General features: G+C 36.8%; 1 protein-coding gene across 5 annotated transcripts in view; it reads left to right on the top strand.

The window, feature by feature from the left end:
- LOC101745193 (unconventional myosin-XVIIIa) overlaps nt 1-17,298 on the top strand; it is a 302,806-nt gene that overhangs the window by 246,473 nt on the left and 39,035 nt on the right. For all 5 annotated transcript variants that reach the window (XM_038016603.2, XM_038016604.2, XM_062673020.1 and 2 more), the window contains one exon: nt 10,989-11,078. In XM_038016603.2, the coding sequence (XP_037872531.1) occupies nt 10,989-11,078 (90 nt within the window). The remainder of the gene's footprint in view (nt 1-10,988; nt 11,079-17,298) is intronic.

The raw sequence follows: 17,298 nt of genomic DNA, 5'->3' as shown, positions 1-17,298 counted from the left end.
TTGTGACGTTCATCAAGTATGTACTTTCATTTATGTTGAATAAAAAAATATATTTGATTTGTTGGATAGTTTCGGTGTTTATGACTTCGTCGACAACTTCTTCGCTTATCAACTTTCCGCTGGTCACTCGTTAAGCCATGTTCGCCTACCACCGTCTCTATCTTTAAGAGTTACTGTCATTGAAAAATATCACCGGCTTAAAGAAGCCAAATTATGTATCTTGTCTTTGTTGTTATAAGTGTTTCCTATGATATCCCATATATTTAAGGTCATTGTAATTATAGTATATGTTGCGACAGTATAATAAAGTTGTTGGGATCAGTTCCAACTTCAATGTGTGTTTACAACAGTATCATAGTATCTAACGGATCTTGGAATATATCACTTTATCGGCAAGCAGTGGTCTGGCGGTGACTATTGATCACATATCATGGAAATTAAAACCAAAAACGTCTTTCGAAATATAAAATGTTGAAACGATTAGGAAGATGTAAAATTTAGGTATATTTCGTTTAAGGTATAACTTCAAAACCACTGCCAATTCCAATTACCAATACTAATGTTTCTCATAGAGAATATACCCATAGAGTAGTGTGAAATCGTCATGATGATAGCCTTATCGTTACCGCCGCCCTTGAGGGGGCTCAATAACCTTTGCCTTAGACGCCTTCAGCTCTAACACTAGGAGCAGGCTTAGAGACCCCGGTAACAGTACGCGTCGAACTCGACAAACAGTTCGACGTGCAAACCTAACCCATGCATCAGTTCGCTGAGTTTCTCGCCGGATCTTCTCAGCGGGTCGCGATCCCGATCCGGTAGTAAATTCATTCGCGGAGCAGCTGCTCTTGAGTTGTTAGGTCTCCTTCGGAGGCGCTCGGGCAGCTGTTAGCAAATCCCACCCCTCTTGGCTGAGCCTTTGCTCGCCCACCTGTCCTGGTGAAACTAGGCAGGCCTCCGGGCCACCAGTAATCCTTCAATCCTAAAAAAAAAGTATTGTGAAATACAAAACGCAAAGAGATCTTGCGCAACAATGAATGTTCATAAAAAAGATAGAACAACAATCAGTTTGATTCGGTCATGGGTTATCTCACTCGCCCCGATTTTATGCACTAAATGTAATATTAATAAAAAATAATCGTTTCCTGTTTGCCTAGTGGCAGCTGTAAATCAAATTCTTAACGATCGACCTCTATCAAAGTTTACAGCTAATCACCACTAAAGACTTTTAAAATATATACGACGAGTATATGATATTTCTGTGTTTGACAATATTTTAATTTCGGTACGATGTTATAATTTTGATGGACAAAGTCATCTATGTAACTATGTAACTATACTTGAGACCTTAGAACTTATATCTCAAGGTGGGTGGCGCATTTACGTCGTAGATGTCTATGGGCTCCAGTAACCACTTAAAAACTAGGTCTGTGAGGTCGTCTATCCATCTAAGCAACAAAAAAAAAACATTTATAAATAAAAATATGAAGCTATTGTTTGGCTGTGACGCTTTTGGAGTTAGTATCGGAATATTTCATTAAAGTTGAAATTAACTGAGCTGTTGTGTGAATGTGGCTACATTTTTTCCTGTCGAAATGCTTACTAAATCTATATATATATTATATAAAAATGAATTGCTGTTCGTTAGTCTCGCTAAAATTCGGGAACGGCTCGACCGATTTGACTAATTTTGGTCTTGAATTATTTGTGGAAGTCCAGAGAAGGTTTAAAAGGTAAATAAATATGAAAATGCTCGGAATTAAATAAAAATAACAATTTCGTTTTTCCTTTGATGTGTCCCCCGTCGGACGGATTCCTTTAGTTTGTTTTAAGTTTATTTTATACAAAAGCCTAGGTTTTATCGATTGAGGCACTACGAAGTCTGCCGGGTCAGCTAGTACATATTATAAATTTACGATACAAAAAATAAAAAAATTACAATTTCATTAAATAAACTTTTATTTTTAGACAGAGAAGAACAGATATATTAAACAGTTGTTCCTTTAAAAACTGAGTGATGTAACCTATAATTTTCTTTTTTTTTTTTTTTTATTGCCTTTGTAGGCAGACGAGCATACGGCCCACCTGATGGTAAGTGGTCACCGTCGCTCATGGACGTCAGCAATGCCAGGGGCAGAGCCAAGCCGCTGCCTAATACTTGTTATTTACTCGCCCGTAGGCAATAGCTAGTACATACAAGTAGTACTTTTACTATGAAGTAACATGTACAGCTTTCACATGTAGACGGCAAACGGCCCTTTCCATTCATTATGAACACAAACTGAATATAACATCGCTTCCACTAAAAATCACTCATTTGCATTCACAGCGGATTCTTAACATAGTAACAAAATAAAAACGTGACTATCTTAATTGAATTTCTGTATAAAAACGGGTTTAGATTTGTTTACTTCAACGCTTGGGTTTTGTTATCGTTGATTCAGGTTGTTATGATTCCCGAATGCGAATGCGAATGCGAATATTTTCTTAATCAAGACTATTTATCGCTTGAATATCGCGTTTCATTGTTTTCATTTTATTATTAAAGGCTTATTATGTTGTTTACATTTTTAGTTACCTAAACTGTAGTTGGTAGTTGACGGTAATTAGTTGGCACGATCTTCAAATATCGAATAATAACAAACATCTTAGTCATACGTTGAACAACAATAATATGTAATTGCTTAAAAAAAAAATTAAAAACTTTTTAACAGACTTGGAAAAAAGGGGAAGTTTACAATTAATTTTTTTTTTATGTGTGCACTTTTTTTTTAAATGGAGTGATTTTGATGATTATTTTTCATTTAAAATTCCTCATTCTGCTTAAGTCGGTTTCCTTTTTCGTTGACATTTCAATCGAAACTCTATCGTGAAACACCTTCATTGTATGTTTATAAAAAACAAAAAAACTGAATATCTAAAACAGCCTACCATTCAATTTATATTAAACAGTTTGTCTCACACTAACAAAGGAGATAATACATGACATGTTCCACACAGCGTACCTACTGTGTGATACCCGCGACGATATTTCTTTAATTAAAGTAATGAATAATATAAAAAGTTGAGATCCCACAGTGCTGCCACCCGCAGCGTAAAACAAACTGACTTCCAACAAATACGTTTTTTATATTTATATAAAACATTGATTTATTTATTTTCTAACATTTCATAATCGATTTTAATTTATAGAGATGTTTTTTTTATTGCTGGCTCACTGTATGAGCTGTTTGAGAAATGGTTAGTGTAGTCACAACTAAAACTGGGACATGAGCAGAATTCAATGTCACCCTTCAAATCGGAACGCATGACTGTCTGACGGTGAAAGTGGGCATGGCATACCCGTAGATAGGTATATCTGTATGAGCTCAGATCACAACTAGTAAATTTATAAAAGTAGCTTTTTTGTTGTTGGAAAAATCGAATTTATCGTCTTATTATTGTAGTCGTCGTGGCCTAAAGAATAAGACGTCCGGTGCATTCGTGTGTAGCGATGCACCGGTGTTCGAATCCCGCAGGCGGGTACCAATACGTACTCAACAAATGTTCACGATTGACTTCCACGGTGAAGGAATAACATCATGTAATAAAAATCAAACCCGCAAAATTATAATTTGCGTAATCACTGGTGGTAGGACCTCTTGGGAGTCCGCACGGGTAGGTACCACCACCCCGCCTATTTCCGCCGTGAAGCAGTAATGCGTTTCGGTTCGAAGGGTGGGGTAGCCGTTGTAACTATACTGAGACCTTAGAACTTATATCTCGAGGTGGGTGGCGCGTTTACGTTGTAGATGTCTATGGGCTCCAGTAACCACTTAACACCAGGTGGGCTGTGAGCTCATCCACCCATCTAATATATTACGTGTGCACGTCCTTATTAGGTACCTCGAAAGATACCAATTTTCCAGAGAAGCTTAACGCTGGCAATACTCGATACGGGTCATACGGTCGACAGTCATTATCAACTTGTTGTTACAAATGTCTTAGAAACCTATCGTTAATTTGGCGTGTTCGTGTAATATGTGATTCAACTGTTGATTATTCCAATTACCGAGAAAACTCTGTGTCGTCAAATAACTCGGTTATAGATATGTATGTATAATTATTCCTGTCTGATTGATTCGTCAGCGTGATGTTTTAATCGTCGGGGCTACAAACTAAAAATTTGGTTAGCTGATTCCTTTTGTGCTTTAAACTACTTTTTAAGAGAAATTTTTAAAAGAGTAAGAAATTAAAAGATTTCATTTATTTTTATATTTTTATTGCTTAGATGGGTAGACGAGCTCACAGCCCACCTGGTGTTAAGTGGTTACTGGAGCCGATAGACATCTACAACGTAAATGCGCCACCAATCTTGAGATATAAGTTCTAAGATCTCAGTATAGTTACAACGGCTACCCCACCCTTCAAACCGAAACGCATTACTGCTTCACGGCAGAAATGGGTGGGGTGGTGGTACCTACCCGTGCGGACTCACAAGAGGTCCTACCACCAGTAAGTTGAAATGCTTTATGTATAGTTACTGTAATTTACTGTCAACACAATATTCCGATTCACCTGTAAAGCACAGCGGCGGGTCGCTAGTTCATTAGTAATATATGCCGATATTTATCAGAAAAGTCCGTCGTCTTTGTCGGCCTAATAGTCGGTTTCCTGCACTCGTCGATTGCACAACACTAGCCGCTGTCCGGTTATTTGAGTTCGATCACTAATCGTTTGTGATTTCCGCGAGATTGCGTAGTCGAATAGGGCTGGTTCTTTGTTCACGGGATACTTCACACATTTATACTTACTAGAGGTCCCGCAGTAGTCGAAATTCGCCTATAATTAATTGGAATTGTAAGTTTGTACACTATTATGATTGTATTTTATATTTCTATAATCACAAATTTCGCCAAGGCTACACTATAAAAATATTAACAAAGACAAACAATATTTAATCTCAATTTGACAACAGACGTCAAGAACAAAAGTCTGACAATAAATAGTATGCATGCGTGTGCGCGTCAAATACATGGTATGTAGTGGGTGTAATGTTTTCTTTATTGACTCAATGTATCTTTTATGCATTATTTTAAAAAAATATTAGCATTGTGCACTTCTTCTCTATATTCTCTATAAGTGTGGAAAATTTCATACTCCTCCGTCCGCGCAATTTTCGTAAAAAGGGATACAAAGTTTTTGCTTCACGTATTAATATATAGATTAATACGAGTGTAGGGCGTTTTGTTTACCGGTCTTGTGAGCCTGCTACACTAGTGACGTCAAACTACCTATTTCTAGTGCGAATCATTAATGCGTTTCCAATACCTAGACAGTGCGACGTAGTCGTTTAGAATGGACCTTATCAGAAGGCTCAATATTAACCCAAAGAGTAATGCAGAGGATCGTGCTTGAAATGTCCCTGTGCAATCCAATCAGGAATGAGGATATTTGTAGGAGACCCATGCTAACCATAAGTGGCTAGGATTGCGAGGTATGAAAGAGAGAAAGGCAAGCCGCTGGAGTTTCTCATATTGAAACTGTGTGATATATTCATTTCGAACGAACGAAGTCACGAGTGAGAGCTATTTAATAACAATTATGCGTAATGGTAACCATAAGAAGTCGTTTGCCTTAATCAATTAAAGCCATAAGCAATAAAAATGTTGTACAAACTTTCTCATTTTTTATTGCCTTATTTTCGCAGAGAAGTCAAGCAAGCCCTTAAGAGTTTGTTATCCGTAAGCACCGCTGTTACTTATGTTAATGTTAGTAATGGGTGTTGACTAACATTTCTTAATTGATTTTCATTAATTGAGATTTTAATCAATTTTTTTAAGTAAAAATAAACCTTAAACTTAAGAGAGAAAAATATTTAAAAAAAAATAGTTTTTTAAATCAATTGAAAATGTCGTCACTTTTCAAGGTGTGTATATCATCAGTAGCATAAAGTGGAGCCGTTGCCTAAATTTTTTATTTTTTATTTTCGTCATAAATAGAACTCTTTTCGTCCTTCCATCAATGTCATTGGCTTAATACTATTATTTCTAAAGAAAATTTCTACATGCTAAACAGCTAATAAACAACCTTTATTGCACATTTAAATCTGAAGAAACACTGAACAAAATAAAACAATTCACGCGTGAAATATAATGAATGAAATATAATCTCAGTAAAATGGTGGTAATTTACTGAGATTTTTTCAGTTGACTTTATGGTGGATCCCGAGAAGTCACGTCCAGCGGCTTTGTTTCATTTTCCTACATTTCTGCACTTTCACAGGTATTAAACAATTAATAAACCATCGTTATTACACATTTAAACGTGAAGAAACATTAAATAGACAGAATAAAACAAATCACAGAACTTACTCCTTGCGTTCCCGCCAAAAAGTCCTCTAACAAAATCGACATTTGAGTCGTACACAGAGTATATGAAAATATAGGCTAAAAAGTATCTGTTGGAACAATACCAATAATAATTTGTTTTTGCCAATTCCAATAATAGTTTGAATAATGACTCCATATAACAACAAGATAACAACAGAGACAAATAAATGTCAGACATGTTTGATTAATAATATAGGCAATTAAAGATTATTTTACATTTCAAATTGATTTTCTGTAATCACTTACGCTGTTTCTCGAAATAGTTTTTCAATGAAGGAAAAAATAAAGGTCAATGCTCCTTCAGCTGTCATTAATTTAAAAGTAAGGGCTTAAGTGCTTAGTAAGGGTTTAAGGGCTTTAAGTATTAGGCCTTGTCACGAGATTGCACAGGTGGGCATCACCATGTCTATTTCAGTCGCAAAGCAGTCATACGTTTTAGTTTGAAAAGTCGGACAGCGTCTCTCAAAGTGTGATCTGAACATTTTGCAGGCCCTTGAAGTTGACTTATAAAAATATAATACGCGATCCTCAACTCATAGTCATTGATGATAACCAGCGAGTCACGTTTTACGTACGTCGGTTTTCTAGATTACTAGTGCCCCCACAGAAGCCGAAATTCGACTATAATTATTGATTTAAATTATAAGTTTGAACATTGTTATGGTTCTATTGTCAAAAACTTTACTTCTTTAATTACATATTTCGCCAAGGCTATAGCCAAATAATATTAAATACCAACAATATTAATCTATTCTTTACCACAGCCTTTAATAATAAGGAAAAGTGTATATACGTGCGCGTGTGTGTGTGTCAAATACATGGTAGTATGTGTATGTATTTTTATGCATATTTTTTGAAAAATATTAGTACTCTGCACTCCTACTCTATATCTCAAGTGTGGGAAATTTCATACTCCTTCGTCCGCGCTTTTCGTAAAAAGTGGTACAAAGTTTTTTATTCACGTATTAATATATAGATAAATGTATATACGAGTATATAATTATATTTTATTTATTAATTGTGGAATGTTGTTACAATCAATTCATAGATATTTGCAGCCGTTGCTTTGTAACTCCAATTAAATGTTTACTAAAACGTTTGTTATTAACCTGTTATCATATAATATGTTTTCCCGGAACGTTCGTCCGAGCATCGTCGCTTTCGTGAGAACTAATTAATGCTCAAACATTCTAAATAAAACGTTCGTTGGCTTTTTATCGTTAATAAATGCAATCGTTCGTTTGCAAGTTAGATGAAAGTTTAACGAACCGAATCGGAAGTTTGTGTGTGAATGTTTTTTTTTTCCTATCTAAGCTGATGGTCTAGAGAGACCATATCAGCGTAACCTTAACATGAGCACACGGGGCTCAAACCTGACGATATTACTAACACGAGCCCTAGCTAGAGCCGTGCTTCGCAGAATCTACCACCGGATCGGTAACGCGACCCACTGAGAAGATCCGGCGAGAAACTCAGTGGGCTGTGGGTTAATTTACTCGCCGAGCCCTTTGTCGCAAGCGACGGGTTCGACGAGAACGATGATCGGTGCTTGGGGTACCTAAAAGCACCGTTAGTAGATCGGGAAGATCCGAAATGACTTGTTTTGGGCGACGTCGACTGTTTACCATTCGGTCCCCAGGATCGGCTATGTAGTTTTCGGCGGCCACGATGAGAGGATTCTCATGTCGTGCCGCTTTATCGAAGTGGGTTTTATTCTATGAGAAAGACATGAGCATCGCAAACAAATTAAAATATCAAAATCAACATCGTCCACTGACCTAAATCATGTTTTGTTTCTTTAAATAAATCTTATATATCTTTTTGCCTAATTTAAACGGCTCGATATCGCAATTCAATACTACTACTATTACTACTACTACTACTATCCGTCCCTGTTCCCGTTATCTGGGGTCGGGTCTCCTTACTCTACGGCGCCAGGCTGATCGGTCCTAGGTTGTCGGTTTTGGCAATTGGGCTTTTTTAAGGTCTCTTTCGATGTTTGACCACCAGGTCGATGGCAGGCGGCCTCTACCTTTCTTTTGTTCTGGCAAGCTTAATGCGATTTTCACTAGATCGCAATTCAATATCATTGTCATTATATTCGTCGTCATTCGAAGCGTTGCAAATTAGGTATATAATGATAATAAAAAAAACACGCGCGAGATTAAATCGTAAAAATACTTTTAAATATGTTTACGACTCGCGAAAACCGAAGAAAATAGTATATTTTTCGAGTATATTTTTTAAATCTCGTCAACATAATGTCGCTTCGGTATTGAGGGCTTTTATAGTGCGATTGTTCGTGACGTAAATGAGCGGAACCGATCGGTAAATAGACCGAAACATAATATAATAGAAAGCTACTTACACACGTTCATGTGGTTTCGGAAATTATATAAGATTTTATTAACTTTTTTAAATATATTTTAATACCTCGTTTGGAACCTCTGGGTCTGCGGAGGGACTTCGGTTCCCTCTGTATTTTGTACCGTATGTTCCATGGGGAGTGCTCTGAGGAATTGTTCGAGATGATACCGGCATCTCGTTTTTACCATCGCACCGCCCGCCACCGGAGTAGAATTCATCCATACAACCTGGAGCCACTGCGGTCATCCACAGTGCGTTTCCAGAGGTCTTTTTTGCCACGTACCATCCGGCTATGGAATGAGCTCCCCTCCACGGTGTTTTCCGAGCTCTATGACATTTCCTTCTTCAAACGAGGCTTGTGGGGAGCATTAAGCGGTAGGCAGCGGCTTGGCTCTGCCCCTGACATTGCTGAAGTCCACGGGCGACGGTAACCACTCACCATCAGGTGGGCCGTATGTTCGTCTGCCTACAAGGGCAATAAAAAAAATACCAAGTAGCATGGCAAGCATGACACGCAAAATCGTGACGCATTCCACATGCCGAGAAAGCCTACAGATCAATTGAGCCCGGGCAGAAGGTATTGTCTCAAGGCCCAAGCCGTGACCCGTAAAGATACAGGAGAACTCGATATATTTTTTATACTTAACTCAGGGGAACTTACAACGTCAAATCTGTCATAGAACAGCATCACAGACACATTCAACTAACAGAAAGTGCATCTATCAATTCTATAATCTATTATTTATATTTCCACATTGTACTGAAACTGTAGACACTCGGAAAATAACGCAATATAACATTAAAATGGCTGAGCGTTTAATTGAATATGATGAGATATTGTAACAACATGACTATTCGCTCCGAGGAGTATCTCGTACGAATTGCATTTCCAGAGTGTTGCAGCAATGGAGAAATATTATCTTATTGGTAACGTTAAATAAGCGTTAAAAATGTATATAAAGGCTTTTTTGTTCAATTTTAACAATGCGTTTAATCGAAGTGATTGTTATAAAAAATACAGGAAAACGAATATGATATGATATTTTATCTCTATGGCATTTGAAAATCTAAATTGCGGTGTATTTAATTTATACTAATATATAAATCTACAGTGGTTTTTACGGATGTTCCGTTATAACTGCTGAACCATGCATCTGATTGACTTGAAACTTAGTATCCATGTAGAAAACACATGTACTTAATGGATAGGCTAATATTTATATGAGTGTTGGACTCCCTACACCAATTGCGGGGGCGTTAATGATGAGAATCTTTGTGGGAGTGAGAAATTATTATTTCACGATTATTATTAACATTATTATGTTAATTTTAAATGCCCAGCGAAGCGGACGGGTACAGCTAGTTATTTATAATAATGAAATGTCAATGATAGAAACAAAAACGGTTAAACTAAAAGAAACACGAAAAGAAAAGTCCCTACTTATGGTCCGTTGCAATGGATATATATATCTACTACTGGAGATGTAAGCCAAGAACGGTTGACGTTAAGAAGACAGCCGGTCGTGAAACTCATGCTGAACCCCTGTGCACAATGATGAGAGGAGATTCAACGCCAACTCTCCCTAATGTGGGAAGAGGGCAAGAAGAAGAAAAAGTCTAGTTCTTGTCTACAAGAGACAAGAGACAAGAGACAAGAACTAGAAAAAGAAGAAGTTTAAAGGATAAATGATATATATCCTCACTTATAGACACATCCGTGACTACGCGCTTGTTTAACAGGAATTTTTCTAATTTTTTATCAAAATAATTCATTAATGTAAATTTAGAAAGAAAAAAATACCAAGTGCCAATAATTTTAAATGCACTTTGTTATAATGTATGTGAAATTAGTCAAGACGAAAATATTACAATAACTTTATTTGAAAGTAACAGGCTGTGCACGACCTTTTTTAAAATCAGTATTTTGTTTTTTTATTGTTGTTTAATAGAGGGGTATAGGAGCTCACGGTCTATCTGACCTTAATTGGCTATCAGAACCCGAATAGTTGTATGAATGTTCCGCTGCAGGCGTAGGTCGCGTGTTGGTACCTACCCGTGCGGGCTTACAATACGCTGTTGATAACTTGATAATAAATAAAAAAACAAATAATTAAAAACTATGAATTCGTTAAAGCTGTCGGTCACGCTAATAATATAAACAACAAACAACATACCCATGTTCAAGAACACTAATATCTTTTACGCCGTGAAGAACAGTAAGGTGACGTATTGTAATATTGTTTTTGTTTCCAGGACGAGTTGGAGACGCTTCGTTCTAAATTGGACAAAGTCGAAAACGAAAGGACACATTACAAGAGCGAAACCGAACGACTCGAGACTAAGGTACGTTAATGCTCTCAATATTTTTGTTTCATGTCAAACATCATTACAGAATCTTCTAATTTCGATTAGGTTTGGAAAGAGAATTGGATATTTTTCATACATGAAACGACAAAGGAACTGTTTTGTTTAAAAAAAAAACAGTAGCAAGATTAAAAAATTTGAACAGATTTTTTTGTCCTGATTGGAAGGTGAAAGTAATTTAGTTAATATTAGTATTAAAATCGGTCCACAGTGCGAGTGCTAATTTCCTAATTAATCGGGCCTCGTGAATTTAGTGACAATTACGTTGAAATATTTCACTACTTAAATAGATTAGAATTTCATTACTTAAATAAAATAGATTTTTTTCTAAGTAAATTTCATAATGGAGCTATTTAAACCCAACACCGACAGACGCTTACGAGATAATAATAAAAACGACCGGCCAGACTTTTAATTACAAATATGTATAGAAAGACACTGACTTCTATTACGCACTATATTCTGAATCTTTTTGAAACAGTAGCTATATACTAAGTGTTTCCAGATGTCGAATTCTTTCCAAACTTTCGAACACTGGATGTAACATCAAGTAGTGAAGTTATCTTAACTTAATTATATGTTCTCATCAAACGAGGCTGAAATATTATAGGTACTTAACACAGAAGCCTTCTAAATAAACAAAATAACAATTATTTGAATGAGACATCAACTTAAATTGGTTAATTCAACAGCCAAATGACCCAACGAAACTCATCGTCCTAAATACGTACGTATGTAACTATTAACCTCAAAAGGTCAAGATGCCCACGCCAGTTGTTTGCTTTCCAAAAACCCACTAATATGAATTTTAATAAGAATCCAGTTCATATTTGTAAAGCGGTTTTTAACAGATATAAATATGCGTAAATAAATAATTAGATAGATACGACAAAATGGCGTTTTTTTTTCTTGCTTAGATGGGTGGACGAGCTCACAGCCCACCTAATGTTAAGTGGTTACTGGAGCCCATAGACATCTACAACGTAAATGCGCCACCCACCTTGAGATATGAGTTCTAAGGTCTCAAGTTTAGTTACAACGGCTGCCCCACCCTTCAAACCGAAACGCATTACTGCTTCACGGCAAAAATAGGCAGGGTGGTGGTACCCACCCGCGCGGACTCACAAGAGGTCCTACCACCAGTAATTACGCAAATTATAATTATGCGGGTTTCATTTTTATTACTCGATGTTATTCTTTCACCGTGGAAGTCAATCGTGAACATTTGTTTAGTACGTATTTCATTAGAAAAATTGGTACCCGCCTGAGATTCGAACACCGGTGCATCGCGCTAAACGCGAATGCACCGGACGTCTTATCCGTTAGACCACGACGACTTCAAACGCGTACTATCGTAGCTTTCGGAACATTCTGGCGTTGACTAGTTACCGAATTCCATAGATACTTATTACTGGTGGTAGGACCTCTTGTGAGTCCGCGCGGGTGGGTACCACCACCCTGCCTATTTCTGCCGTGAAGCAGTAATGGGCTACCGTCCATCTTGAGAGATGTACTTGAAGTTTGATATTTACAGCTGTCCAACCCTACAGGTTAAAAAAATTAATGTACCGCGTTAGAAACATGTCGGATAGTGCAGACCCACGCGGTAGTGTCTTGATATCGATATTTTTCATGCAATCAGCGAGCTACAGCGAAGCGTGACCGGATTTCACTAGCTTATTATAAAGGAAAACAATCTAGTTATCGGAAAAAATGGCAACAGAAATTGGTACAGATGATATTACTGACAGTAAAATGTAATAAACGCATGTATATTGCGGATTATGTGCTTGAATAAAAAACCTGACCTAACATTTCAGTAAGAGACAGTACATGGAGATATGTATTTGTTTACTCTAGGATTCCAAACGCTAATTATGATACCGACCTTTTTTCAACGGCTTTGTTCCGCCCACGGGTATCCCTGGTTTCTCTAGGCAAGATTTAGTTTGACAACCCTTGATATACTGCATTTGCCAGCCCACTGACTTTCTCGCCGGATCTTCTCAGTGGGTCGCGATTCCGGTCCGGTGGTAGACTCTGCGAAGCACTGCTCTTGCTAGGGCTAGTGTTAGCAAATGCTCTCAATCTTGAGTTCTCAAGTTGAGCCCGTGAGCTCATCTACCCGTCCAGGCGTAGCTGAAATAGCCTCTTAGGCTACCAGCGAATAAATAAGAAAAAAAAGTGCAATTGTATTGCGATGAGACGTATTGCAAAGGCCACATTCGTATCTAACTAATCATAAAAAACAAGCAATACATTCTTTGTTGTATTATTTACATCTGACACAATAATTATCAACACCAGCAGTAGAGTCAAACTATGACCTCTTTTTAATACGCTTTTATTAGCTTCAGACGTATGTGTGTTAGTATGTAACGGAATCTTTGAACATGATTTTGACCCCCTTCAAAACGTCGGATTAACTCGAAATTTGGTTTACTTATTGACGACCCATGACAATTCAATATTTCAAAACAAAATTGAAAAAATTGAAAAAATTTAAATTCATGAAAATAAATAATAGTTTAAAAAAACTAACAAAATACGCTTTTATAGAAAATTAAACTAATAAATAGAAAATAAATCTTAATAAATTTGAATTAAAAATAGTGTAAGAAAAATGATTTTATTGTAAAAAAAAGCGTGGGGTGCTTTTCAAGATATTATCAAAATAACCATTCTACTTGTATCTGTTCATAAAATATTTATAACTACTGATACCATGCACCCCACGCTTATAAAAGCATATTTTGTTAGTTTTTTTAAACCTTTTTTTTTTATAACAGCCCATTCTCAATTCATTATTTTCATGATACAAGAGTTGATGTACCAGTGTGTGAAGAAAACAGGTTTCGTATTTGAATAAATATAAAAGGTTTATAATTAGAACAAAGTGATTGTCGGACGAGAGTAGCGTCCGTCTCGCTGGGTCATTACGAAAACTACGACTCTTTACAAAAAAATTATAATAATGAACCAGTAGCAAAACCAGCAGTAGTTATGTTTGCGAAGACGAATTTGAGAATTAACGTAATGGTATATTTATTATCTCATAGCGATTTTAACAATCGTTTTGTTTTTGTGCAATTTTTTTTTACTTTGTGGCTAATTATCTTTTGTTCGTTGCTTACGAGACGTATTTTGTTTGCCTGCCTATCTGCTAACAGTGATAAGGGGTTATTCTGGCTTGGCCTTGGTGTGTGAGCGAGCTGACGGGGTTCAGCTTGAAAGGGTTTGCTTGTATTTACCTATCTCAATATTTACCCTGGCAAGAGCAGTGCTCCGCTACATCTGTCACCGGATCGGAATCGCGACCCACTTAAAATCCGGTGAGAACTCAGTGGGTTTTGTTTGAGGGTTCAGTTGCAGCGAAAAAATAATCCGCTTTGGAATCGTTTATTTGCGTGCTCTAATCATAGGTACACTGTGAACGCGATTTAAACTTTACAAACGAATTCAATTATCTCATTAGGAAGATGTTTAAAATAAACCATAACTTACTATAACGTTATTTTTTTGCTTTTTTTTATGGCGAATTAACCCATAGACACAACCCACTGAGTTTCTCGTCGGATCTTCTCAGTGGGTCGCGTTTTCGATCCGGTGGTAGATTCTGCGAAGCACTACTTTTGCTAGGGCCAGTGGTTTTTTTGCTTAGATGGATGGAAGAGCTCACAGCGCACCTGGTGTTAAGTGGTTACTGGAGCCCATAGACATCTACGACGTAAATGCGCCACCCACCTTGAGATATAAGTTCTAAGGTCTCAGTATAGTTACAACGGCTGCCCCACCCTTCAAACCGAAACGCATTACTGCTTCACGGCAGTGAAATAGGCGGGGTGGTGGTACCTACCCGTCCGAACTCACAAGAGGTCCTACCACCTACCTACCTTAAGTACATTTTCACCAAAATACCATATCGTGTTATGTAAATTGCCTTGTTTCGTTCATAACAATATCGTTATGAGGATTTACACAAATCGTATTCAATTGAGAAATATAATAAGACGCCGAACACCATCAAAACATTAGCTGTGGAGTGTTTATAAATTTAACGTTAAACAGATATTTTACAGCGTCATTTACTGATTAACGTTATTAAACATATACTTGACGAACTTACCTACCTCAACGTAAATTAATATAATAATAGATTATTAATATAATAATATAGTAATAGATATAATATATTGCTAGTAAAGCAGTCATGCGTACCAGGTTAAAGGATTAGGACAGCCATTATACATCTCATTGATACTTTGATCTCATGACTCAAGTTCAGTGGTGGAATTCATTTTCGTATTTGCATTTGCATTTTTGTGTTTTTTGTCTCTGCAACCTGTTTGCATTTTCGTATAATTAAGGGCAATGATAACGGCATCTTTAAAGTCAATTAAGATGTTTAACTTATGATGAATTTACTTACTATGAGCTTACTCCGTTCGATCTAATAACAGGTTATTAGACGCCTGCAGCCCTAGCACTAGGGGCAAACTTAGGTACCCTGGTAACCATACTCGTCAAATTCGCTAAAGAGTTCGACGTGAAACCTAATCCATACATCAGCCGGCGGAGTTTATCGCTGTATCCTGTAACACAAGTTCTTTACGAACTTATCACGGGATCAGTTAACGTGGCGTGATCGTTAGTAAATATTTATTATTTATTTATTTATTTATTTATTTGTATCTTCTGGACGGTTCCCGATTCCGATTCGGTAGTAGATGCATTCGCGAAGCAGCTGCTCTTGAGCTGTTAGGTCTCCTGCATAGGCGCTCGGGCAGCTGCTAGCAAATCCCACCCCTTTTGGCTGAGCCCGTGCTCGCCCATCTGGCCTCGTGAAACTGGACAGACTAGACGTCCGGGCCACCAGTACTTATTCCTACCTAAAAAAAAACTATAACTTAAAAGTTGTGGTAAATATTGTTACGCGCTGGGGTTCAGGATAAGTAAAAATTCTAGCGGAGTACAACTTAAAAACTGTATTCAACACTTAGAATACTTAAAACACTCAACAAACACTAAAACTTTCAATTCGCTTCTTCCGCTTCGCTTCAGGTGGTCCGTTCGCTGTTTCGCTGTGAGTAGTTCCGATTACTAACTGACTTCGTGCCATCTTTGCAACTGTGTTTCCGCTATCTGACAATAGATGGCGTTGTACTTCTCGAGCGTTCTAGGCGCTACTAGATCCTTTGATATTCGTTCGACTAGATGGCGTTACTCTTACCGGCGTAACAATATTTCAATTCAACGGTAATCGCCATGGTGCGTAAGGTCTCTCGAAAAGTGATTTTAGAACCGCAAAAAAAACGCTCGCCTATGTAATATAGCCGTTATACACTCATTACTGAGGAACGAACCGTTTACAGAACTAGATTACTGGATCTCCTTGAAACTGACACAAAGTTGATATACGTGTTCAGTGTTTTTACATCTCCCTACTACTCTAGTGCTTTATGACTAATTTTCTCTCTCATTAGAAATATTCAAAGAAAGTATTTAGGTAATTAATCTAGAATTTTTAGTTCGATGTTCGGTGAAAGATTCGTTCAAAATCAGCATTGTCTTCTTTGTATTAGGTAGGAGATATTTAGTAGGTACAAAGGTAGAAAACAAAAGCGCATCGATGAATGGATTTATGAAAGAAATTCGAATTGTGAGTATTAATTAAATTTGAGTTAACGCTCCTTTCAATTGGTATTAGACTCAGGTTTTAAAACTCTGTAGTCTCATGGATTCATTTTCAGTATTTTTGAGTCCATTGATTCATTTTCAGTATTTTTGAGTTTGTTTTTAGTGTAAGTCCCTAACAAAGGGCTTCTCTAGTTCTTTGAACCGTTGCTACACCGTTGTTGGGGAATCATAGAGTGCTTAGAATTAAATTTAAGTTTTAAAAAAACATCAAAATTTTGCACTTCCTATTTAAGACGAAGACAAGTATTTTAATATTTTAATTGAAACCATTAAAAATAAGTACATATTTGACAAATTTCCTATCGTTTCCTAAATATAATATTTTTTTACAAAAACTTTTAAAATTTTTCTTAGAATTACCTATTAAAGACAATAAATTTTTTTTTTTTGTGGGTAGGTGTGAAAAAGTGTAGACGTGTTTTAAACATAAAATTTTATTGAAAATTAGAAACATAATCTTTTATCAATATTTTTTAACATCCAGTTTGTACACAAGTATTTG

The sequence above is a fragment of the Bombyx mori genome, chromosome 16 (genome assembly GCF_030269925.1).
Source record: "Bombyx mori chromosome 16, ASM3026992v2".
Lineage (NCBI taxonomy): Eukaryota > Metazoa > Arthropoda > Insecta > Lepidoptera > Bombycidae > Bombyx > Bombyx mori.
The sequence above is the reverse complement of the archived record's forward strand: the minus strand, read 5'-3'. Positions and strand labels throughout refer to the sequence as shown.